This window comes from Erythrolamprus reginae, chromosome 2 (assembly GCF_031021105.1).
Source record: "Erythrolamprus reginae isolate rEryReg1 chromosome 2, rEryReg1.hap1, whole genome shotgun sequence".
Classification (NCBI taxonomy): Eukaryota; Metazoa; Chordata; class Lepidosauria; order Squamata; family Dipsadidae; genus Erythrolamprus; species Erythrolamprus reginae.
Genome location: NC_091951.1, coordinates 37,625,298 through 37,651,035, shown reverse-complemented (window position 1 = coordinate 37,651,035; position 25,738 = coordinate 37,625,298). Strand labels below are relative to the sequence as shown.

Genomic DNA, 25,738 nt, shown 5'->3' with positions numbered 1-25,738 from the left:
GAAGTTTGTTCCAAGCATCTACTATTTTCAGTAAAATAATATTTTCTCACATTGCTTCTGATCTTTCCCCCAACTAACCTCAGATTGTGCCCCCTTGTTCTTGTGTTCACTTTCCTATTAAAAACGCTTCCCTTTTGAACCTTATTTAACCCTTTAACATATTTAAATGTTTTGATCATGTCCCCTCTTAGAACTAAAAACTTAGAACTAAGGAGGCATTTCCTGACAGTTAGAACAATTAATTAATTAATTAACTAAATTAAAATTAAATTCATCAGTGGAACAGCTGGTTTCCAGAAGTTCTGAATGCGCCAACACTGGAAGTTTTTAAGAAGATGTTGGATAGCCATCTATCTGAAACAGTGTAAGGTTTCCTGCCTAAGCAGGGGGATGGACTAGAAGACCTCCAAGGTCCCTTCCAATTCTGTTATTTATTTACTTATTTACTTACTTATTTATTATTATTATTATTATTATTATTATTATTATTATTAATATCTGTAGTATCTTTCTTCTTCCTCTTCTTCTTCCATTCCCTAAAACATATGAAGAGCAGTTGCAGGCTAGTCTATACCTCCCGCCTAACAGACATCTGGAAACCAGCACTCATTAACAAACGTATCCCAGCCATAGAAACTGAAACCAGACTCAGAACACACATTGCAAAACAACCAAGTAGCCTGCAAGCTCCAACTACTCAGGATATCACCCCTAACCCACAATCATTAACTAATCAGCATACCTCAGTTAAATCAACCACCCCAGGTGTTACCCCACTGACTCACCAGGAAGTTTCTACACAGCAGGCAATTGCTGAGCCATCAAACCACACCCAGCCACCAGTATTTATAGAAGGATGGCAGCTCAGGTCTTGCTGTGTTCGCCCTAGAACAAGGACAGAAGCACCAGCCTGAAGATGACGAGTGGGACCTCGTCGAAACGTAGCCAGAAATTTCTAAATCCTACATGGGAAGAAACCCGAATATACCAAGACTGTTGTTGTTATTATTGGAGGAATGGATGGATGAATGAATGAATGAATGAATGCTTAGAGCCATTAAGGGGAATAGGGCTAAGAATAACTCACATGGAACCTTCCTTTACCTCTTTCCTGGCAAAATTAACCCCCAGGAGAGGAAAGACAAAGCCCCAGGAAGGCAGGATCCAGGGCAACCATTTTAACCAGAGGCACACAAATAAACCTATCAAACTGCAAGAGCTTCAAAGGGGAATTAAGCCTAAATGGCTCAGTCACACTTCCAAGCCTGTGTGTGTTTTCTCAACTGGGAACAAACTCAAGAAATTTCTTCCAGAAAAACCAAAACCTGCTTTGATTGGGTGTAGGGACTCCTGCTTGAGCAAGTGTATGGTTGGACTACTACTAGATGATCTACAAGGTCCCTTCTAACTCTGTCAATCTGTTAGAATCTGGAAACCATGTGGTCCTGCTGTCCATCATTTAACCATCTTTCCAAACAGCATCCATCCATGTGTCCAGTGTCTTTTCCCCCACTTGGAACTGAACCCAAATGGACATTTCTTCCAATAAAGGGAAGGAAGAGGGAAGGAAAGAGAAGAGAGGAGATGGGAGGGGATTATAATGAGAGAGGGAGGGTCTCAGGGAAGTCCTGCCTTAGCACTTGGCCACCACATGTCTCTGACACACACACATACACACGTGTCCTGTCCCACCGTGGTCACCCCCACCCCGGTCCTCAATGAGGTCAAGCTTCCTTAAAAGCACTCGGGGGACCTTCCACCTTTTTTTCTGCTTTGCTCCCCTTCCCGGGAGCCAAACATTCAAATCCCCCACCAGAGAACAACTTTTGTGGCGGAAAAGTTTGGGCTGATCCGGGAAAGCGCTTAAATTTTTTTTTCCAGGAACGGCTGCGAAACCGAACCGAAACTTAAAAAAAAAAAAAGTCTTTCTGTGAGTGAGGAGGACGCGAGTTAGCTAGCATTAAAAAAAACAACAGTTTTGACTCCCGCGGGCGTCTGAATTTTCAAAGCAAAACAACCCGCCGACGTGAGCGCCTCCTATCGGCGGTGGGGTATTTATGCCGCTGGTCGGCGATTCCTTGCTAAAGCGGCTGAGCCTCCGGAGGGTGGTGTAACTCTACAGGGGTCGGCAAATTTCTCCCTCGCGAACTGGAAAAGGCAAGAATGGCGCAGGGAGGGATGGAGAGTTGGGACTGTGTTAAGTTTTGGGGGGTTGTTGTTCTCCTATTTTGGGCTACTTTTTAAGGGCACGAAGTTTCGAACTATCATGGATGATGATAAGTACAACTTGTATTTCAGGGAGGCAGGATTAGCCGTCCGTCTCCTCTCCCTTTACCATCAAACGTAGCGCCTCCTTCTGTCTCTCTCTTTTTTTGTAAGTTGTATGTTAGAGAGACGAATAGATAATAATATTGGAGCTTTTCTTTACCTTTTTTTTCTGACTAAGAAATATGTTGATAGAAATTATTCTACAAGAGATTTGTTTAAAGGGAAATTTAAAAACCTGCTATGTGAAATTTTAAATGATTATTTGATTTGGAATAATACAATAATGAGATAGCATGAATTTTGATGATAATATGAGGGTGAGATAGATAGATAGATAGATAGATAGATAGATAGATAGATAGATAGATAGATAGATAGATAAATAGATATAGATAGATAGATAGATAGATAAAGATAGATAGATGATAGATAGATAGTGATAGATAGATAAATAGATATAGATAGATAGATAGATAGATAAAGATAGATAGATAGATAGATAGATAATAGATAAATAGATATAGATAGATAGATAGATATAGAGATAATAGAGATAATATATTAATATATTATTTATAATAATATAGATTTATTATTAATTTATTATTTGAATTTCTATGCCAAAGAAACGCAACTCTTAACAAAAACACTGTATGTATAATGTGCAACATTATAACGCAAATACTATATATGTATAACAATGTATAACAAAAACAAAAGAGGAATAGAAAATAACGATTGGTAAATTTCTGGGTTTAATACTGACTGAGGTAGGAATTATTCATTATAAACGAGTTCTGCTTAAATGGAAAAATTGAAAGTTACTATATTGAAGTCAGAACCAACTTATTGATCTGGAATAATGTATGAATTTGGATGATTAACAAGAAAAGTTGAAATGTGTAATATGATAAGTTACAAGTTAAAATGTATTTTAGAGATTTAGATATTATTATATCTTTGTATTCTACCAATACTTATTTGACAAAACAAACAAACAAACAAACAAATAAATATTGGTTATGATAAAAGAGGGGATAAGAAAAACAAACATTGAGAAAAGAGACCAAGAAAGGGGGAGGAAACAATAGACCTAAAATTAAGAGGCACAAGAAGTTGTAATTATTTTGGAATGTTAAGCCAACAGCAGTAAGAAGTAGGAGTTAAAATTTTTGGAGGTAGGGAAAAAATGGGGGGAGGGGTGTTGTCTCCTTTCAAAAAGACTCCTTTGCAAAACCAGAAGGGTGGGGGTTCATGCCTTTCAACTTCCAATGTTGCCCTCACCCACCCACATTAATACAAGTAGTAGTAATGTCAGTACCACCTATCGTATTGGTTGGGTTTCCAATATATGGAAATAAACCAGCATTGCATGTTAGGAGAAAATAGTGGTAGTACTTTAAGAGCTAGGTAGTAGTTATGAGCTAGGCGGCAATTTAGTCATATAAGGGAGACAGGTGTGCTGTTGTGTTACATTCTATGATGACATTCTGTGGTTACATTGTGTTGTTGCATTGAGTCTGTTCTGCTACCTTATCTTGTAGTGTTGGTTACTGGCTCTATATGCTGGTTAGTATTAATATCTGAGTTGTGAAGAATACACTATACTGTTGTAAAGGTATTTGCTGTAGAATTAGAGAATTATGCAATTGCTGTGTGCTACTTGGTCTAGTACCTACTATGAGTTAAGATTGTATTATATACTGTATTAATAATATAATAAGCTGTTTGCTAATACTAAATAGTACATTATATCTACTGTGTGTGAAGGAGAATCTATGCTATCAATAAACATAAAAAGGTTAAAGGAGTGTGTAATAGAATTTTGGAATACAAAGGCAAAAGAAAGAGAAAGAAAAAAAGAAAAGCTAAGGAAACGGGTCCAAAGACGGGCTACAAGAATGGTGGAAGATCTTAAGCATAAAACGTATCAGGAAAGACTTAAGGAACTCAATCTGTATAGTCTGGAGGACAGAAGGAAAAAGGGGGACATGATTGAAACATTTAAATATGTTAAAGGGTTAAATAAGGTTCAGGAGGGAAGTGTTTTTAATAGGAAAGTGAACACAAGAACAAAGGGACACAATCTGAAGTTAGTTGGGGAAAAGATCAGAAGCAACATGAGAAAATATTATTTTACTGAAAGTGTAGTAGATGCTTGGAACAAACTTCCAGCAGACGGGGTTGGTAAATCCACAGTAACTGAATTTAAACATGCCTGGGATAAACATATATCCATCCTAAGATAAAATACAGGAAATAGTATAAGGGAAGACTAGATGGACCATGAGGTCTTTTTCTGCTATCAGTCTTCTATGTTTCTATGAAAAGACAAGTTTAAAAAATGGATGATATCTGTTTTTTTCTTAAGGGGAAGAGAGGAATACTCCTATCACTATTAGTCGTTATATAAACCAGTGTTTCCCAACCTTGTCCACTTGAAGATATCTGGACTTCAACTCCTAGAATTCCCCAGCCAGCATTCGCTGGCTGGGGAATTCTGGGAGTTGAAGTCCAAATATCTTCAAGTGGACAAGGTTGGGAAACACTGATATAAACTATGATAGAAGGAAGAGAAACACTCAGGAGAAGGTAAAGGAGGGAGGAAGAGGAAGTAAGGAAGTGAAGAGAAAGTAGAAGAGAGGGGAGAGAAGAAGTGGAAGGATGGAATGAAAAGAGGAGAGAAGGAGTGAGAGACCCTTAGTTTTTGGGTCCCACCTTAAAAGAGTCTCCTGTTTTTGTGTAAGAAATGTATCTCGTTGGCTGTCAGGCTCCCAGGGAGTGTATGTGTGTGTTAGTTACCTCTGTAGGCTTTTGGAGTTGTTGTTTCAAGGTCACCTGTACACAACTGCCCATTACAAAAACCTCCTGCCTCAACTTAAATTGGTTGCAGGTGGTGGGTGATGGGAGGTAGCTAAGGGAGGGGAAGGCTAAACTTAGATGTGAGATGCACTTCTAATAAAAAGCCTTTCTTTTTATATATATATAAATTTCTTTATTAAGTTTTCACATATAGTTCAAATCACACATTATTCTGTTTTACAGATTATAAACCATCTCTTTTAAAATTCTTATAATACATTTTTACCTGTTACATTCCATTATATACATTACAGTATATTTCATACTTTTATATTCTAACATTTATTATATTCAATAACTGGTAAATAAAACTTTTTACAAGGTAGCTGTAGATTGTTTCCATTGTACTGTTGCTTCTTATTATATTGTTTCTATACTGTATTCTCTTTTGAACCCGTTCATGCCATTTTTGCCATGTTCGTTTTGATTCCGTGATTTTGTTTCCCTTAATTGAGTTAGTGAGTTCGTCCATCTCCACGCATGTATATATCTTATCTATAATTAATTCTTCCGTTGGGGTCTGGTCATTTTTCCAGAGTTGTACTATCGCAATTCTCGTTGCGGTGTTTATGTGTGTTGTAAGAAGCATTGTTTGTTTGGAGTAGCGTTTTCTCCAAACTCCTAATAGCATAGTTTCTGGGGTAAAGTCTATTTCCTCTTTTGTAATCTCTGAAAGTCAAGTATGAGTTATTTTCTAAATTTTTTGTATCATAGGGTTTGTATCAAAAACCCAGCCGTTTGTGTGTGTGTGTGTGTGAACTCTTGAACCATTTCCAATAGCCCTCACCTGTTATTGGAAATGGTTCAAGAGTTCACACACACACACACACACACACACAAGGAGGGAGGAGACAGGGATGGAAAAAGAGAAGATAGTAATAGATTTTGGTTTTGTTTTATTATTAATTTCTTTTAATAAAAAAGAAGGGAATTTTTTTCTTGTTGGTTTGTTTGTTTATACATACATACATACATACATATATACATACATACTTCTATACCGCCCAGTCCCAAAGGGACTGCCGCTCAGACACTATACTTTCCCGCCCACACCAAAAATAAATTAGAGGGAACATTGATTGTGGGTGTTCCATCATTTGAGGTTTTAAAGAGGAAATTGGACAGCCATTTGTTTGGAATGGTACAGGGCAGTGATGGTGAACCTTTGGCATTCATATCAGTGGACACTCGAGCTCAGGTCCGGCACATATGCATGTGCTGCCCAGCTTATTTTCAGGCCTTCTGGAAGGGTTGGGGAAGGCCCTTCTTTTTTTGCTCTCCCCAAGCTTCAGAGCCTTTCTAGGAGCCTGGGGAGAGCGAAAACGGTCTCCCCCCTCAGAGGTCCTCCAGAGGCTGGAAACTGGTCAATTCAAGTTGGGAAACGGGCCATTTCTGGCCGCCTGAGGGCCTCTTGGGGACAGGAGAGGCTGTTTTCGCCCTCCCCAGGCTCCTAGAAAGGCTCTGAAGCCTAGGAAGTGTGAAAAATTGGCATACCGGAAAGGGGGAGGTTATTCATGCATGCACTGGGGCATGGAATTATTGGGGTGCACATACACAACACCCCCCCTTCCCCTATGTATAGAGTCTTCTGCCTGGGCAGGGGGTTGGACTAGAAGACCTCCAAGGTCCCTTCCAACTCTGTTATTTTATGTTTCCTTAACAGGCAGTAATAGAATCATTTCTAAGCTGGGAAACCTGTCCAGGCTGTCTTTGAATCGGCCAACATGGCTTCCCTACGAGAAGTGTCCAGTTTCATCGAAGACTTGCTCTGCACCATTTGCCACTCCATCTTTCGGGAGCCCCAGATACTGCAGTGCGGCCACAGCTTCTGTGCTCCCTGCTTGGAGCCCTGCATCCCCGAAGGGCAAAGTGAGGGCCTTTGCCCTCAGTGCCACCTCCCATTCAGTTTGAGCCGCATTACGATCAACCAATCCCTCTGCCGCTTGGCAGAGAAGGCCCGGCTCCTGAAGATGGATGAAGGGGCTCGGCTAAGGGGCACCGGAGTCTGGTGCTTCTGTGAGGAACACGAGGAGCCTCTCAAGCTCTTCTGCAGCGAAGATGAGGAGCCCGTTTGTGTCATCTGCCGGGACTTGCCTCAGCACCGGGGACACGACTTCCTGCCCATCAAACATGCGGTTCAGATCTATCAGGTGAGAAATGGACCTGGGAGGGGAAAGAAGGTCTCGTTTGGTTGAAACGCTGCTGAGAGAACCTGGCTGGAGTATCAAATTGTCCTGTGGTCAGTCAGTTAAACGCTGGTGTCCATTTTAAGTGTAGAGGGAAGGGAGAGGGAGGGAGAGAGAGAGGGAGGGAGACTCTACAAAAATTCCATATTCCAGTAAATGCAGGTGTACATAAAAATTAATATATTGCTAACTAAATCTAAACATTCTTTACTCTCAAACTAAATGCTAATTAGGGCTGGTTGGGGGACAAGGGTCTGATGGATTTTAAGTGCTGCTGAGAGAACCTGGCTGGAGGTATAAAATTGGGCCGCCCGCGGTCAGTCAAATGCTGGTGTTCATTCTATGTGAGACCTTTGAAAAGTGTTCGGAAACTTCAGATCGTGCAGAATGCAGCCGCGAGAGCTATCGTGGGGCTTCCTAGATTTGCCCACGTTTCTACAACACTCCGTGGCCTGCACTGGCTGCTGATCGGTTTCCGGTCACAATTCAAAGTGTTGGTAATGACCTTTAAAGCCCTACATGGCAGTGGACCAGAATATCTCCGGAACCGCCTTCTACCGCACGAATCCCAGCAGCTGATAAGGTCCCTGGCCTTCTCCAGGTCCCATCGACCAAACAATGTCATTTGGCGGGCCCCAGGGGAAGAGCCTTCTCTGTTGCGGCCCCGGCCCTCTGGAATCAACTCCCCCTGGAGATTAGAATGGCCCCCACCCTCCTTGTTTTTCGCAAGTTACTCAAGACCCACCTATATCGCCAGGCATGGGGGAATCAAGACATCTCCCCCAGGCTTTCTTATATTTTATGTTTGGTATGTATGTGTTGTATGGTTTTTAAATTGTTGGGGTTTTTTAATGTAATTTTATTATTAGATTTGTTCCATTGTTATACTGTTTGTATTATTGTTGTGAGCCGCCCTGAGTCTTCGGAGAGGGACGGCATACAAATCTAATAAATTGAATTGAATTGAATTGAACTTTCTCTTCCTTTTTAGGACCAGCTGGAGGCATCGCTGGAGCCTCTTGAGGAAGGCCTCAGGCGGTTGAAAAGGAGCCAGTGTCACCAGCAGGAGAATATTATCGAATTAAAGGTGCAGCTGGGAAGTGGGGAGGGTCGGGACTTTCTGTTTAATGCTAAACTGAGTGTATCTTCTCTCTCTTCATCCCAGCAACTATTTAGTGTTGAATATACAATGACTAATACGTAAATAGTTTGGGATTTAAATACTGGATACTGATTGGTTGTTTGCTGAGCGGGAGATTTCAATTACTGGCAGTTACTTTGGGTGGGCCCTGTTTCCTCCCAGGAGATTCCTAGAGAGGCCCCACACAAGCTTCTCCCTGCCTTTTCCGGCCCTGTTTCCTCCCAGGAGATTCCTAGAGAGGCCCCATAGGAGCTTCTCCCTGCCTTTTCTGGCCCTGTTTCCTCCCAGGAGATTCCTAGAGAGGCCCCACAGTGGCTTCTCCCCACCTTTTCCAGCCCTGTTTCCTTCCAGGAAATTCCTAGAGAGGCCCCATGGAGGCTTCTCCCTGCCTTTTCCGGCCCTGTTTCCTCCCAGGAGATTCCTAGAGAGGCCCCACGGAGGCTTCTCCCCGCCTTTTCCGGCCCTGTTTCCTCCCAGGAGATTCCTAGAGAGGCCCCACGGAGGCTTCTTCCCACCTTTTCCAGCCTTGTTTCCTCCAGGAGATTCCTAGAGAGGCCCCACAGAGGCTTCTCCTCGCCTTTTCCGGCCCTGTTTCCTCCCAGGAGATTCCTAGAGAGGCCTCACGGAGGCTTCTCTGTGCCTTTTCTGGCTACAGTTTCAGAGGCTCAGGTTTGTAAGTGGAAAATGTTTCCTGAGAAGAGGCCAAAAAATCTTGAACACTTGGTCCATATCTAGAAAAGTTTGTAAGTAAAGACGTTCTTAGGTAGAGGTACCACTGTATTTGTAGCTCAGGGTTGAGTGATGGAGTCTCTTTCTGAGCCTGGTTGTTTTTTTGCAGATATTTCCCCACTCAACTAGGTAACGTTCTCCATTCTAGAAGGGAGCAGGGTTTGCATTTCATTCTAGCACTGATGATATTACCTAGTGTGGTAATGAAACATCTACAAGAATAACAATCTCAGAGACCATCAGGGACCCCACAGAACTTTGTATATGTGTGTGTATGTAAATCAGTGTGTTTATGTGTACATCTCTGTGTACATGTGTTCTCACTACATTATAAAAATGGCAAAAGAGTTAAATTGCTTGTGCTGCCTAGATAATCATTATAGTGGCATTGGTTGATTATGAGTTACCTGGTAGTGAAATGGCTGGCATATAAATTTAATAAATACTAGGTAAAATAATAAATATATAAAATATGCTATCAGGTAGTTTTCAACTCCTAACAAAACAGTTTTTCCCTGATGATTTATCCTTCACATCTTCTCTTTCGTTCCATCTTTCCCAGTGTTAAAGTCTCCTTTAGATAGTTAGGTCTTTGCATCATAGGCCTGGAGTAGGATGTTTTGAGTCATTAGTGCTTCAAATAAGAAATCAAATGAGTTGATTTATTTGATGGTCCATTTATTTATTTTTTCAAGGTATTCTCAGGCGCTTACCCCAAAACCAACACTATTTTTGACAGGTGATCATTTCTGTTTGACCAAACCACAATCTCTTGCTGTGCCCCATCTATGTTTTTCCAGACCTGCTCCGAGTCCTTGTCTGATCATATCTCTGGAGAGTTTGCGAAGATGCACCAACTGCTGAACGACAGAGAGCTGGGTATAAAACAGGCCTTAGAAAACCAGAGAGAAAAGAACTTGGCTCAGATGGAAACCAAGTTAAAGGAACTGGACGGCAAGATAGCCTGGCATTCAGAAACTCTGGACCGTGTACAGGGCAACCTTGAGTGCAAAACCCACATACCTTTCTTCAAGGTAAGGAGGATCGTGGGCCCAAATTGCACCCCAAATCATCATCAGAAGAATAATTTGGGGTTCCAGCTCCAACTGGGGTTGCAGAAGAATAAATAAAAATGAGACTCAGGCAGTAGTGAGGAAAGAAGAAATATTTATTCCTAAAAGTAAAATAATTTGTAAAAATTATTTTACAATTTTTTACAAAAGTAAGATAATATAAACGGGGCAGGTTGTAGAGAAATGATGTACAGCAAACCTTTATAGGGGGAGCTTGTATTTACATGCTGAAGTGCCTATGTGTATGTCTTATAAGCATGTTTGTGAATATACAGTTCTGCTGGAAAACTTAATTTGATTATCTCTATTTGTATTTATCAGAATCTTTTGATATGTGGATTAATAATAATAATAATTAATAATAATTTATTGGATTTGTATGCCGCCCCTCTCCGTAGGCTTGGGGCTGCTAACAACAATGATAAAAACAACATGTAACAATCCAATAATAAAACAACTAAAAACCCTTATTATAAAACCAAACATACACACAAACATACCATGCATAACTTGTAATGGCCTAGGGGGAAAGAATATCTTAACTCCCTCATGCCTTGCGGTACAAGTGAGTCTTGAGTAGTTTACGAAAGACAGGGAAGGTGGGGGCAGTTCTAATCTCTGGGGGGAGTTGGTTGCAGAGGGCTGGGGCCACCACAGAGAAGGCTCTTCCCCTGGGGCCCGCCAAACGACATTGTTTAGTCGATGGGATCCGGAGAAGGCCAACTCTGTGGGACCTTATCAGTCGCAGGGATTCGTGCGGTAGCAGGCGGTTCCGGAGGTAATCCGGATTAGGCTTGGGTGACTTATTTTGGGGTTGAGGCAGTTTGCTCATTTAATTAACTTGGAGACACTGATTCTCAGACCGTTGTGGATTCTGTTAATAATTTTAAAGGAAGATGGAAACAGGATAAAGAATAAAATATATTCGGATATAAAACTTCTCACACCATAATTTATTCAATTAGGGTTTCTCACGACTGACAAAATCTGTGTGGGTTTTTTTTTAATCTTTGTAAGCCACCCGGAATCACTGAGAGCCAGTTGGGTAAACAAATCCATTTACTTAAATGGATAAAATAAGTAGGACTGATTTCCTGTCGCAATTGCTAGATTCCATAGTGTTTATTCGTATAAAGGAGAGATTGATCAGTCCAGCATATGCACCTTCACCACCTTGGTTTTTCAGTGGCATCTACAGTCTTCATTTTTTGTTTCTTGTATATATGTTGTGATTTTATTTTACGGGGAGGTTTTTTTCCCTGATAATAAACTAGGACCATGATGGTGAATCTATGGCAGTGTTTCCCAACCTTGGCAACTTGAAGATATCTGGACTTCAACTCCCAGAATTCCCCAGCCAGCATTCGCTGGCTGGGGAATTCTGGGAGTTGAAGTCCAAATATCCTCAAGTTGCCATGGTTGGGAAATACTGATCTATGGCACGCATGCCACAGGAGGCACATGGAGCCATATTGGAGGGCATGCAAGGCGTTGACCTATGTTAGCTGTAGCACATATGTGAATGCTAGCCAGCTGATTTTCAGCCTTGGGGAAGGCTGTTTCACCCTGGTGTGCAAAAAACAGCCCACGGGCAAACCGGAAGTTCAGAAAACGGACTTCTGGTTTGGGGAAATTGCAACATCTCCCCCTTGCCCATGTAGTTTTTCTGTATGAATCGATAGTGTGCTTGTTTTTTATATATTGGGGTTTCTTTTGGATTTTTTAACCTAAAACTGTAATTTAGATTGCTAAATATTAGATTTGTTACTACCCTGTTTCCCCGATAGTAAGACACCCCCGATTGTAAGACGTATCGGGGGTTTCAGGGGGGTCAGCTAATATAAGCCGTACCCCGAAAGTAAGACATATGTCTTACTTTCGGGGAAACACGGGGGTATTGCCGGGGGGGGGAGCCCAATGACGTCGCTTCCAAGCTCCCCGCGCGCCCCTCGCCTTCGCCTCGCCGCGGCGCCACCGCCTCTTCCCCGGCTTGGCAAAGCGAAGGACGGCGCTGGTCCGAAGCGAGCTGAGCGGGCGGCGGCTTGCAGCGAAGGCGCTCGTCCCAGCAACCGAGTTCCGCCGAGGCTTGGCTGCAAGCGGCCAGCGAGGCCGACCGGCTCCAAGGTGAGCGGCTGGAGCTGCGCCCTCCTTCGCCCCCCCCTTTCCGGCAGGCAGGTGGGGCTGCCCAACTGTGCAGAGCAGTTCCTCCCCTCCAGACACACGCTTCCCCGACACGCGTCTGCGGCTCCACGCGTGCACGCCGCTTGGAGCCCTGAGATTGAACTTGGAAAAGGGCTCACGAGGCTCCTGTCCCGCGGCTGCCCTTCTGGACTCTGGGGAGATGCCTTCGGGAACGCGACCCTTTCAATTTTTTTCCAATGTAAGACATACCCCGAAAGTAAGACGTAGTGGGGCTTTTGGGGGTAAAAAGAAAGTAAGACACTGTCTTACTTTCGGGGAAACACGGTATGTATTGTTTTTTACCATTGCTGTGAGCCGCCCCGAGTCTGCGGAGAGGGGCGGCATATAAATGCAATAAATCTAATCTAATCTAATCTAATCTTTTTCATGCTCTGGGACTTCAGGAAACTTTCCAAAGTGCGAAAAACAGCACAACGGGCAAACCAGAAGTCAATTTTTCCAAACTTCTGGTGTGCCGGTTTGGCCGTCTTTTTTCACCGTCCCAGGCTTCAGTGAGGCCTGTGTGCATGCTTGAGGCCGGGTGGATTATTGCACGCATGTGTTTGCACTGTGTGTGGGGTTGCACATGCGTGGGGGAAGGAAATGGGTTTGGGCATGTGCACACACATTAGCAAACCACACACACCCTTTTGGCACACAAACCAAAAAAGATTTGCCATCATGATCGTGAACCTGGACCTGATCTATTGAGAGGAGAATCTGTTGTGCACTATTTAAATGCAGAATGCTTTGGCAGGAAAGTGGGTAATTGTTATCTCATGTTTTCTTTCTTTCTTTTGTTGTTTCTTTTTTTCTTTCCTTCCTTCCTTCTTTCTTTCCTTCCTTCCTTCCATCCATCCTTCCTTCCTTCCTTCTTTCTTTCTTTCTTTCCTTCCTTCCTTCTTTCCTTCCTTCCTTCCTTCTTTCTTTCTTTCTTTCCCTACCTTTCTTCTCACAGGAGGCAATAGAGTTGCTAGAGAGGTAAGTAGTGTTTCTCTTTAATTATACATTAAATTACTGGCAAAGTTAGTGTTCTGTCCCGCCTAGTCAAAGACCACACACACATACACGCACACTTTTCAAACATTAATCATGGCAAAAGTATTACTTGTTAAGACAAATTCAGGCAATGAAAAGAGTTTAATTGGGAGGGGAAATGCTCTTCTGTTCTTTGGCTCCTACCCAAATCACTTCTAAAATCTCAATAAAACTATAAAAAGAAGAAGTGGAGATTTTCTGGAGTGAGTCTTCACTTCTGATGATGATGTGGGCATTTTCTTGGCCCACTCTATCCTGGTTTTTGCAGCTTCCCTGGGAAGATTTTAATCACATCTGAATCTATTTAACCTTTTTTTTTGGGGGGGGGGGGGGAATCAGGCTTGTGCTGTTTTCTGCTGGGATTATTTAAAAATGCAGGGGTGATTCTGTTAAAACCTGATTTATGGAGCAAGGGACAGTCTCGGGTGTAAAACTCTTCCAGTTCTAAATGCTCCCGTTTTAATCCAACATTTTCCCTTCTATTTTTCCTCATTGCATAAAATCCATCAAAGAGGTGTCAGGGGAAAAAATGGCAGCATCATACTGCTTTGGTCAGAAGTGCTCAGATATCTTTCTGTAGAAGGAGCCAGATCAGTGGTGGGAGCCCCGTTCCAGTAGCGGCCCACTAATTGCGTAATTTGCCCTTTTCTGCAGTCCGTCACACGGTGCCATCTTTTTTGGGGGGGGGGCTTTATTTGCTTCCTGTGCATGCGCAGAAGGAAAAAATTGTCAAAATCACATGCGTGCAAAATTTCAGCGATTTTTTGCATTCTGAGCATGTGTGAAAGCAAAATTGTGTGAGTGGTGTGCATGTGCAAAATGCGATCATGGGCATGCAGCGCACCATTAAGTAAGTAAGTGCGACCCATCCTGTGAATCCTCTAGGTCAGTGTTTCCCAACCTTGGCAACTTGAAGATATTTGGAGTTCAACTCCCAGAATGCTGGCTGGGGAATTCTGGGAGTTGAAGTCCAAATATCTTCAAGTTGCCAAGGTTGAGAAACACTGCTCTAGGTTTGATAGATAGAGTCGTGGTGTTCTGTCGGGCTCTCTGGTAGACTCCTCCCAAAAATTCACAGGTACAAATTTCAGACACACACACGTTTGAAAATTCAAAACAATGTTCTTTATAATGAAAATTCACTTAAACCAAGCCCTCTTTTGGTATAGCAAAGAGCACTGGTCTCCAAACAAACTGGTAATTTGTACAAGTCCCTTATCAGTTCTGTGATAGTTATCTTGCAGCTGTGAGGCAATTCACAGTCCTTCTTCTTTCACAAAGTGAACCACACTTTGCTCTGGTTTAGTTTCAAAGTGGGGAAAAATCAGCACACAAAAAGTCAAAGTCAGTAAAGCAGTCACGAAACACAACGATCAGATAATCCTCCACAATGGCCAAACCCACAAGCTGCTATTTATAGCAGCCTCACTAATTACCGCAGCCCCACCCAACCACAGGTGGCCTCATTTTCTTTGATAATAATCTCTCAGTTGTTGTTGCCTATGCATCGCTGTCCGCATGCGTGGCTGTATCATTAACTCTTGTTCTGAATCCAAGGAGGAGCTAGATAATTGATCTCCTTCTGAGCTGTCTGCCACACTCTCCTCCTCCCTGTCACGCATGTCTTCTTGGTCAGAGGAGCCTTCATCAGCAGATTCCACCGGGGGCAAAATAGGCTTGCAGCATGTGGATGTCTCCCCCCACATCCACAGTCCTTGGGGCAGGAGCTGGGCCAGAGCTAACCACAACATGTGGTAGCGCAGTGGTTAGAATGCAGCACTGCCGTCTACTTCTGCTGGCTGCCAGCAGTTTGGCAGTTCGAATCTCACCAGTCTCAAGGTTGACTCAGCCTTCCATCCTTTCGAGGTCGGTAAAATGAGGACCCAGATTGTTGGGGGCAATACATTGGCTTAGAGAGGGCTGTATGGTTTATGGTTGGTTATGGTTTATTGGATTTATATGCCGCCCCTCTCCGCAAACTCGGGGCGGCTCACAACAATAATAAAAAACAGTACAGTACACAATACCAAATCCAATGCCCACCCATCCAGATTCCAATTGAAATTAATAATCTCATAAAAAAACAGTATATATAAAAAACAGGCACACAGTCAATCAATCAACAAAACAACATGGGCAAGGGGGAGGTGTTTTAGTTCCCCCATGCCTGACGGCAAAGGTGGGTCTTAAGGAGTTTACGAAAGGCAGGGAGGGTGGGGGCAATCCTAATCTCAGGGGGGAGCTGGTTCCAGAGGGTCGGGGCCCCCACAGAGAAGGCTCTTCCCCTGGGTCCTGCCAGACGACATTGTTTAGTCGACGGGACCCGGAGAAGGCCAACTCTGTGGGACCTAACCGGTCGCTGGGATTCGTGCGGCAGGAGGCGGTCCCGAAGATATTCTGGTCCGGTGCCTGTAAAGCACTGCAAAGCGGTAAATAAGTCTAATTGCTATTGCGGCAGCTTATTCTAAAATGCAGGGTATCCAACCAACCTGGAAAACAGGGAAATCAGGGAATTACCAGGGAAATGGGCGGTTTGGGGAATATTGGAATTATCAGGGAATTAGTGAAAAAAACCTGAATAAATCAGGAGGAAATAAAATAAACTCTATTAAAATGTTTAAAAATCAGGGGAAAATCATGTAAAATAAAATTGAACATGCTGCCTGGCAGAGTCAAACAAAGATGAGCATAATTGTTTCTCCACGGCTTAGCCATTTGGTATGATGTCATCTACGCCCCGCCTTAACTAGATTGCAAGTTACAGGGAAATGTCAGGGAAATATCAGAGAATTTCAAAATGCTTTCCCTCTGGACACCCTGAAAATGGCTGATCCTTGGGATGCTCTTCTCCTACAGGCTCCGTAAGGAACAAGAAGCTCCGGACGAACCCGAACTAGATGCTGAACTGGTAGGAGAAGATGGGCTGGGGGCCAGCAATGAAGACACAGGTGAGTGTCAGATTGAGACTGATGAAGATGTTGATGAGGAGGAAGAGGAGAGACAAGAAGAGGAGGAGGAAGAAGAAGAAGAGACAGCAGAGAAGAAAGAAGAAGAGGAAGAAGAAGATGGAGTGGTGGCTGTAGACTTGAACCTGGGCGAGTTTAAAGGACCTCTGCAATACTATGCCTGGAAGGCACTCCTGAGTGGGCTATCTCCAAGTGAGTTGAGGTTTTAAGACCAAATGTATTGGTTACTGGTTTATTACTTTTTTTACTCTTTTTGTTTTTGTGGAAGTTCAAGGCTAGGTACCTCCACAGCCATAACCCTGTAATGTGGTCGTGGTGGTGGTGATATCCATCCAGTCATGTCCAACTCTTGGTGATTCTATGGGCCAGGTCTCCCCACATTTTCCAATATTGCACTGCTTCTCTGAGTTCTCCCATGCTCCGGCTGGTGTCCGCTTTGATGGTGTCGAGCCACCATGTTCTTTGATGGCCTGCTTTCCATTTACCACTAACTCTTCTGAATATAATTGCTTAACTGCTCCAATTACACTATTACAGTGTTCCCTCGATTTCCACGGGGGATGCGTTCCGAGACCGCCCGCGAAAGTCGAATTTCCGCGAAGTAGAGATGCGGAAGTAAATACACTATTTTTGGCTATGAACAGTATCACAAGCCTTCCCTTAACACTTTAAACCCCTAAAGTGCAATTTCCCATTCCCTTAGCAACCATTTAGATCATTATTCACCATGTTTATTTATTAAAGTTTATTAAAAAAATATTTATTAAAGGCGGACGAAAGTTTGGCGATGACATATGACGTCATCAGGTGGGAAAAACCGTGGTATAGGGGAAAAAACACCCAAAGTATTTTTTAAATTAATATTTTTGAAAAAACGTGGTATAGACTTTTCGCAAAGTTTGAATCTGCGAAAATCGAGGGATCACTGTATATAAAATTACACCATAATGCAGTTTCAGTTAAAAGAGAGAGAGGAAGCTTCAGGCATGTTGGAGATGGCAGTAGCTTTATTAACAGCTGGCTAATACAGTGTTTCCCAACCTTGGCAACTTGGAGATATTTGGACTTCAATTCCCAGAATCCTCCAGCCAGCAAATGCTGGCTGGGGACTTCTGGGAGTTGAAGTCCAAATATCTCCAAGTTGCCAAAGTTGGGAAACATTGGGCTAATATTACACATATTACATTAAGAGGACGCAGCGGCTCAGTGGCTAAGATGCTGAGCTTGTCGATCAGAAAGATTGGCAGTTCGCCAGTTCGAATCCCTAGTGCTGCATAACAGACCAAGATCCCATTATTTGCCCTAGCTTTTGCCAAGCTAGCAGTTCTAAGAATGTAAAAGTGCAAGTAGAAAAATAGGCACCACTTTGGTGGGAAGCTAACAGCATTCCGCGCGCCTTCGGCCATGACCACAGTAATCATCAGACAGCGCTGTCTGTTTGGCTTAGAAACAGATGAGCACCGGCCCCCTAGAGTCGAGGGGACCCTGTACTTGTTACACTCCCGTTCTTGTTCATTTCTGAATTCTTTCCATCTTTTCTCTCCAGTCCCTTCAAGCATCATTTTGGACCTCGGCTCATCCAATCCCTTCTTGACCATCGTGGAAGAAGCCACCGGGGTCGAGCTCCGTGTCGAAGATCGGTTCTGGCTACAAAACCCAAAGAGACTCACCGGCCCCCCATATGTGTTGGGATTGACACCCATTACCACTGGCCGCTACTACTGGGAGATTGAGATGGGGAAGAACCTCGATTGGATAGTGGGGATGGCCCAAAAGTCTGTGAAGGGCAAGGAGCCGCTGAACTTTTTCCCCAAGGAAGGGGTGTGGGCTATTGAGCTGACGTGTGGGGAGTACCAAGCTTTGAGTGAGCCCCGCACTCCCCTCTCGGTCTCTGGGCAGATAGAAAGAGTTGGGGTCTACCTGGACTTTGAAGGTGGGCAGGTCTCCTTTTACAACAGTGGAAGCCTGACCCACCTCTACACCTTCCAAGCATGTTTCCATGATTCCATGGTGCCTATTCTCAGCACTTTAAGCAGCAAGCCCCTCATGGTGTGGGCTTTGAAACTTTGAGATCTTAGCTCTGGATGTAGCATTGCAAAGAACAGCCTGGTGAAAGTTGAAAACATTGAGGTGTGTCAGGGTGGCTGTTTTAAGAGAAAGCCCACTCTATGCCCTCTTTTGCAAGCAGTCGTTCCAAGGTTCGGAACTGGTCAGACCTGACTATTGTAGTCCATGATGGCATGTTCTAGGCACAGCAAGTGCTGTAAGTGTAGCTTTCAAGTTGTCCTTCGACTTCGCACAAGTTTAATTTCCTTGACCTGTTGACCGTAGTGAGGATAGAGGCTGCCTCTGTCCACCTGTGGTGCAAGATTTTTACCTGCTTTCAATGAGTTCCATTGCAGGCAGATAGGATGAAGACAAGCCAGACTTCCTGCCCTTGGGTGGGAAGGTCTTAGTAGGGATGGTCAAATATTCAAATACTGGGTTGTGTTTGCTTCTGTAACAAGTGATGGTTTTCCTCCTCACCCTATAATGCTATAAAGCATTGCACATCAAAACTAAGCACAAGGACAACTCTCCACCCTCCCTGATCCCAATGCCACAATCATGCCAAACGACTAATTCCCACAACACTCTGGGATGTGAAACTTATACCCTGGGCTATATTACTAATATCCTTCTCGTCTTTCCTATTCTTTTGTTGTTTGCATCTGATGGTTTATATTGATTGTTATTATTTCGTATCCTATTATGCTTGATGTTACTTGCTTCTTTAGCAACTATGATGATCACTGTGTTGTATGTATGATTTATGATGATTGTATTTTTCATTATAATCTTGATTTATCAAGGTTATATGTACACTGAGCTCTTATGCCCTGTCGACAATTCCTTATGTGTCTAATCTCACGTGATCAAATAAATAATTCAATTCTATTCCATTCCTACTCAAATGTATAATTATGTATACATGAAATAGAAAATTGAAGTCAGTCTTGGTACAGAATGAAAGATCTGGACAAATGGAAAAATATGGGGTGGGACTGGAAGGAACATAGAATTCCTACTAAGCGAATAATATCCTGCTGATTTTATTGCCTGATTGTAGCTGGTCCAGGCAGAGGCCCTGTTCAAACTTGGTCCCCGTCCCAGCAAATCACTGAAGGTAAAGCCAATCACCCTTCACTCCCAGTCCCATTAATCTCATCCGCAAGATGGAAGCTAAAGAGAATTGTGCAGGGAGGCTGGAAGAGGTGAAGCATTATGAAGTGTTTGAAGGGCTTGGCCACTGTTAAGACTTGTGGACTTCAGTTCCCAGAATTCCTTATACAAGATGGCGGAGCTGGAGGGAAATCCACATGGGAGACTTAACGGATTTGACAAGCAGAGCCAAGGGACGAACAGCTGAGCAGCAAAACCAAGAGCGGGACAACTAATTGATGGATCTGGAGGATGTTCAGCCGAGTGGCAGCTGGATTGGCAAGTGGCAAAGGCAAAATAAGCGAATACAGTGTTCCCTCGATTTTCACAGGGGATGCGTTCCGAGACCGCCCACGAAAGTCAAATTTCCGCGAAGTAGAGATGCGGAAGTAAATACACTATTTTTGGCTATGAACAGTATCACCAGCCTTCCCTTAACACTTTAAACCCCTAAATTACAATTTCCCATTCCCTTAGCAACCATTTAGATTATTACTCACCATGTTTATTTATTAAAGTTTATTTTAAAAAAATATTTATTAAAGGTGGATGAAAGTTTGGTGATGACATATGACGTTATCGGGTGGGAAAAACCGTGGTAGAGGGGGGGAAACCGCAAAGTAGTTTTTTAATTAATATTTTTGAAAAACCGTGGTATAGACTTTTTGCGAAGTTTGAACCCGCGAAAATTGAGGGAACGCTGCAGTATGAAAAGTCCAGGGGCCTGAGGGATTCCAAAGAGACCAGCAGCTAACAGAGGATGAGACTGCGGGAGAGCTCAAGTGCTTGGGCGCAGAGGAGACCTGGACACTAGCACCCCCATCAGGGGAATTCTAGGAACTGAAGAACACAAATTTGTACCATTGCCAAAGTTGAAGAACCCAGACCAGGTACGTACGTACGTATGTATGTATGTATGCTTGTTTGTTTGTTTGTTTTTTCTTTCTTTGTTTATTTATTTAATTTATTTAATTTATTTATATTTATTTATATTTATTTATATTTATTTATATTTATTTATATTTATTTATATTTATTTATATTTATTTATATTTATTTATATTTATTTATATTTATTTATATTTACAGTATTTATATTTATATTTATTTATATTTATATTTACTTACTTACTTACTTACTTACTTACTTACTTACTTACTTACTTACTTATTTACTTATATGCCACCCCACTCCCAAAGGTCGGCTTACAACCAAATACAATGATATACATACTCCTTAAGTATAAATTATAAAAAAAACCCTAAAAATAGTACAGTATAAAGCCCCTTAAAAAAAATAGCATGAAACTATTTTAAACCCACAACGAACACTCGCACCAGCCAAAAAAACATACATGTCGTGTATGGTATACCATACTATACATAATGCTTCAGTCAATGATGGTGAACCTTTTTTTGGCTCGGGTGCCCATAATGCAATGCTCTCTCACTCACGCACTTGTGCACAAACTTCCCCCCAAGCTGCCCCCTTTTTGCGAATGTGCGCAGGACTCACTGAAGCCTCTAGAATTTTGGTAGGCCCGTTGGGCCTGTTTTTCACGATTCGCAGGCTCCGGGGGCTTTCCTGAAGCTTGGGGATGGTGAAAAACGGCCTCCCCAGCCCTCTGGAAGGCCGAAAATCAGCTGGCCTGCACTGGAGCTGACATAGGGCAATGCCTCGCATAGAGATGGCTCCAGGCGCCATCTGTGGTACACATGCTATAGGTTTGCCCTCAATAGCTTAGGTGAAGGCAAACCATAGAGTCTCAGTGGTGCAGTGGTTAGAGTGCAGTACTGCAAGGTGCTTCTGCTGATCACCAGCTGCCAGCAGATTGGGAGATGGAATCTCAGTAGGCTCAAGGTTGACTCAGCCTTCCATCCTTCCAAGGTCGGTAAAATGAGGACCCAGATTATTGGGGGCAATATGCTTACTCTCTGTAAACCGCTTAGAGAGGGCGGTAAAGCATTGTGGAGTGGTATATAAGTCTAAGTGCTATTGCTATTTCAGAAGCTCAGTGAGAGATGGAGCTGGAGTTTGGGATGCTGCCAATTGCTCAAAGACCCCCTAACCTGTGTAAGAAGTAGTAACGCACCACCCCCGCCCAGAGAATGAAATATTTTGGGGAATATCAAAAGAGGCAGAATATTATATTTCCCCAAAGGAGAAATAGAGAAAGATACTCTTAAAGGTAGAAAGCAGCCCCAGTTTTCTGCCAATTAGGTCCCACAGAGCTGGTCTTCTCCTGGTCCCATCAACTAAACAATTGTCTGGCAGGGCCTAGGGGAAGAGCCTTCTCTGTGGTGGCCCCGGCCCTCTGGAATCAATTCCACCCAGGAGATTTGAACTGCCCCCACCCTCCCTGCCTTCCACAAGACCCTGAAGACCTATTTATGTCACCAGGCATGGGGCAATTAATGTATCCCCTTTTCTGACCGTTAAAGAGTTTTATGTGGTTATGACTGTACAGTACTGATTGTTTTTTTAAGATAGTGGGTTTTAGCTTTAGTTTTAACCATTAGATTTGTATTGCAATGTTTTCTTACTGTTGTGAGTAGCCCCGAATTTTCAGAGAGCGGCGGCATACAAGTCTAATAAAGTATTATTATTATTATTATTGTTATTGTTGTTGTTGTTGTTGTTATACCATGTTTCCCCAAAAATAAGACACTGTCTTATATTAATTTTTGCTCCAAAGGTTGTGCTACGTCTTATTTTCAGGGGGTGCCTTATATTTCTCAAATAAGACAAATTCACAGGCAGAAAAGCTGACACCCCCGAAGAAAGTGTACCGTATGGTACACTGATTACGGTACTGTACCTGTCAGTATGGCACCCACACACACAAATGACGGCACTTATATGGTACAACAGTATACTCCCGCTATTGCAGCTTCCGGCCACCAGAGGAACTACAGTCTACGCACTGTAGTGGAGACTGTAATGGCGGTGAGACAGCAGCAGACTCTGTCAGCTGTACTGGACGGTACAAAGCGATGGAATGGGCCAGCAGGGGACACCACATTATTACGGTACCGCTATGAACAGCTTTGAATGGTACCGTATGTTTTTCCACCGTACCGTATGTAAACTTGACTACGCCTTATTTTCGGGGGGTGCCTTATATTAGCAAATTCTGCAAAACCTCTGACATGCCTTACTTTCGGGGTACGTCTTATTTTCGGGGAAGCAGGGTAGTAAAACAGCTCCCAGTAGATACCTGAAGGGAGATAATTATTTTGTAGCCATTCAGGAAAACTGGGGCAATTTTTCATAAACAAATCGCCTTCAGCTCCTTCAGTTTGTGGGATTAAGAATATGCACCCCCACCACCCAAATTCTAAAGATGTGATCAAAGGATTAAGCCACCATCCTTTAAATATCAAAAGGTACAAATGCTTCTTTGTTACACAATCCCAAGAACAATTCAAACTTCAGAGTCAGGGAAATTTCCACTCCTTCAACCAATTTGTCAGCTGTTCCAGAACTGGAAATGGGACACACACACACCAGTTGAATGATAGAGAGGGAAGAGGCCTCAGTGGCCATCTAGACTGACCCCCCTTCTCATTCAGGAGACAGAATGATAGAGAGGGAAGGGACCTTGATGGCAATCTAGGCTGACCCTCTTTCTCACTCAGGAGACTTACAGAATGATAGAGAGGAAAGGGGCCACAGTGGCCATCTAGTCTGACCCCCATTCTCATTCAGGAGACTTACAGAGTGATAGAGATGGAAGAGGCCTCAGTGGCCATGTAATCTGACCCCCCTTCTCATTCAGGAGACTTACAGAATGATAAAGAGGGAAGGGGCCACAGTGGCCATGTAGTCTGACCCCCATTCTCATTCAGGAGACTTACAGAATGATAGAGAGGGAAGGGACCTCAGTGGCCATCTAGTCTGACCCCCAGCTCAAGCAGGAGAATGAAACAATGATAGAGAGGGAGGAAACCTCAGAGACCATCTAGTCCAACCCTCTTCGCAAGCAGTAGAATTGGTCTTCCAGTCAAATTCTTGGGCTGCTAAATTGGCTGGTGGAACTCCTTGCCTCACAACACGCTAATCCTTTAAAAGCTAATTTGGGAACTCAATCAGAGAAGTCCTCTCAAAGAGGTTTGGGAGAGACCGCTAGGTAGCAAAGGACATAAGTGAAGGTGGTTGGTGTCTGTGGCCCCTTTATGACCTGCTCCTTATGGTAATCTTTGGAAGGGGCCTTGGTGGTCATCCAGTCCCACTCTGTCCTCCCTCCCATACATATTTGACAAATTCTGACCTGCTCGATTGGTTGGGGGAACACACTGCAACATGATCCTCTCTCAAACGCCCTTTGCATATCTCTCTCTCTCTCTCTCTCTCCAGGATCCCTTCTAACACTTGTTAATTTGTTTGGGAATCTGTAGATGTCACTGACTTGAGAAGGGGGTTGGACTAGATGACCTCTGTGGTCCCTTCCATCTCTCTGATTCTGTAGAAATTGCTTGAGGAGGGGGTTGGACTAGATGCCCTCTAGTTTGTTTTGTCATAAGCGCTTGTTCCTCTTGCATCTGCCTCGAGGTATCACAAAAATTCCACAGATAGTCATGACGAGAAGGTCATAAAGGGGCCCCAGAGAGCAACCTTAAGGCAACTCAGGATGTCTTGACAACTAAGAGAAGGATAGAAGTCAAGGCTGATTGCTGTCTGGGGCCCCTTTATGACCTGCTCGTCATGATTATCTGTGGAATTTTTGTCTCTCTGTGTGTATGTGTGTTTGTGTGCGTGAAAAAGCTCCTCATCTTCAAAGAAACAGGAATTAACAAAAGAGTGAGGAAAAGATAGGAGTTATCATTCTACAAATTGGCATACCGGGTCACATTTAGTTGGGGCAATAGACCTCATGACCCCTTTACCACATATCACACCAAAGAAACAGGAGTTTCTTAAAACAATTACCGTAGCATTTCAAGGAGATATAGGAACAGCTTACCACATGCTCCTTTTTTTATAACTAAATTCTGTACTGTACTTGTGATTTTGATTCCATATCTATTGATGGGATAACCATTTGAGTTTACCTTTGTTGAAAACAAAAGTTCATTGCTGCTGATCATGTGTGTGTCTGTGTGTGTGTGTGTGTGTGTGTGAAAGAGCTCCCAAAGCCCCACACACACTTTGGGGACCCTACACATGAACGGAGAAGAAGGCATGGGATCGTCTAGATGTCCAGAGTATGAACAGACCTCTCTCTCTCTGCAAAAAGGAAAGGATCATTAGCCTTCCCAATTTTTCCCACAAAGCCCCCTGCCCCCCCTTCCCACTTTGGGGACCCATGCCTCTTTTCACCCCTCCTTCATTCGTCTTGAGGGTCCCCAGAAGTGGGATGGGGAGGGGGCATTGGGAGCTCTTTCACACCCACACCCACAAACACATACCCACACCCACACATACCAATTCTACTCAGTCATAGAGATGGATGGTACCTCAGAGGCCATCTAGTCCAGCCCTCTTCACAAGCAGGAGAATTGGTCTCCCGGTCAAATTTCTGGGCTGCTAAATTGGCTGGTGGAACTCCCTGCCTCACAACAAGCTAATTTGGGAAGCCAATCAGATTGGTCCTCACAAAAGACGGGTGGGAGAGAGAGATAGGTAGGATAGATAGGTAGGATTCTATTAGCAAACGAAGGCTTGTTGCCGTCTGGGGCCCCTTTATGACCGGCTTGTCATGATTATCTGTGGAATTTTTAGGATCCCTCAAGGCAGATGCGAAAGGAACATTGGCTGGGGGAGTGTCCCATGTGGCCAAAAGGCTGTGTCTGAATTTGGATTTTTGTGACCAAAGGGCTGGGGCGAAGAGCTAGGGGCCTTTGGGCGAGGGAGTGAAGGCAGTGGCCGATCAGCTGCTGCGGAGGAAAGAGCTTCATCCAACTGTCGGAGGCAAAATGTCCTAAACCCCCCAGAATTACACTGCGGAGTATAAGACACACCTTTTCACTCCCCAAAACAGGGTGAAAACTTGATCTTACACCCCACCCAGCCACCCCCACCATTTGCACCTCCTTGCAACAAACAGCACAGTGCTAGAATAGAAAGTGAAACTAGCCACAAGGAGTCAAATT

General features: G+C 43.4%; 1 protein-coding gene across 2 annotated transcripts; it reads left to right on the top strand.

The window, feature by feature from the left end:
* The first annotated feature begins 1,607 nt into the window (after positions 1 to 1,607).
* LOC139160199 (zinc-binding protein A33-like) lies at positions 1,608 to 19,386 on the top strand. 2 transcript variants are annotated; one of them, XM_070737828.1, is made up of 7 exons: positions 1,608 to 2,157; positions 6,794 to 7,280; positions 8,308 to 8,403; positions 9,987 to 10,220; positions 13,399 to 13,421; positions 16,335 to 16,636; positions 17,991 to 19,386. In XM_070737828.1, the coding sequence occupies exons 2-7, from the start codon at positions 6,855 to 6,857 to the stop codon at positions 18,512 to 18,514; spliced, it is 1,605 nt and encodes a 534-aa protein (XP_070593929.1). In that variant the 5' UTR covers positions 1,608 to 2,157; positions 6,794 to 6,854; the 3' UTR covers positions 18,515 to 19,386. The 2 variants fall into 2 exon arrangements, with proteins under 2 accessions (XP_070593929.1, XP_070593930.1); XM_070737829.1 differs by lacking the exon at positions 1,608 to 2,157 and adding an exon at positions 3,696 to 3,837.
* The last annotated feature ends 6,352 nt before the right edge of the window (positions 19,387 to 25,738 follow it).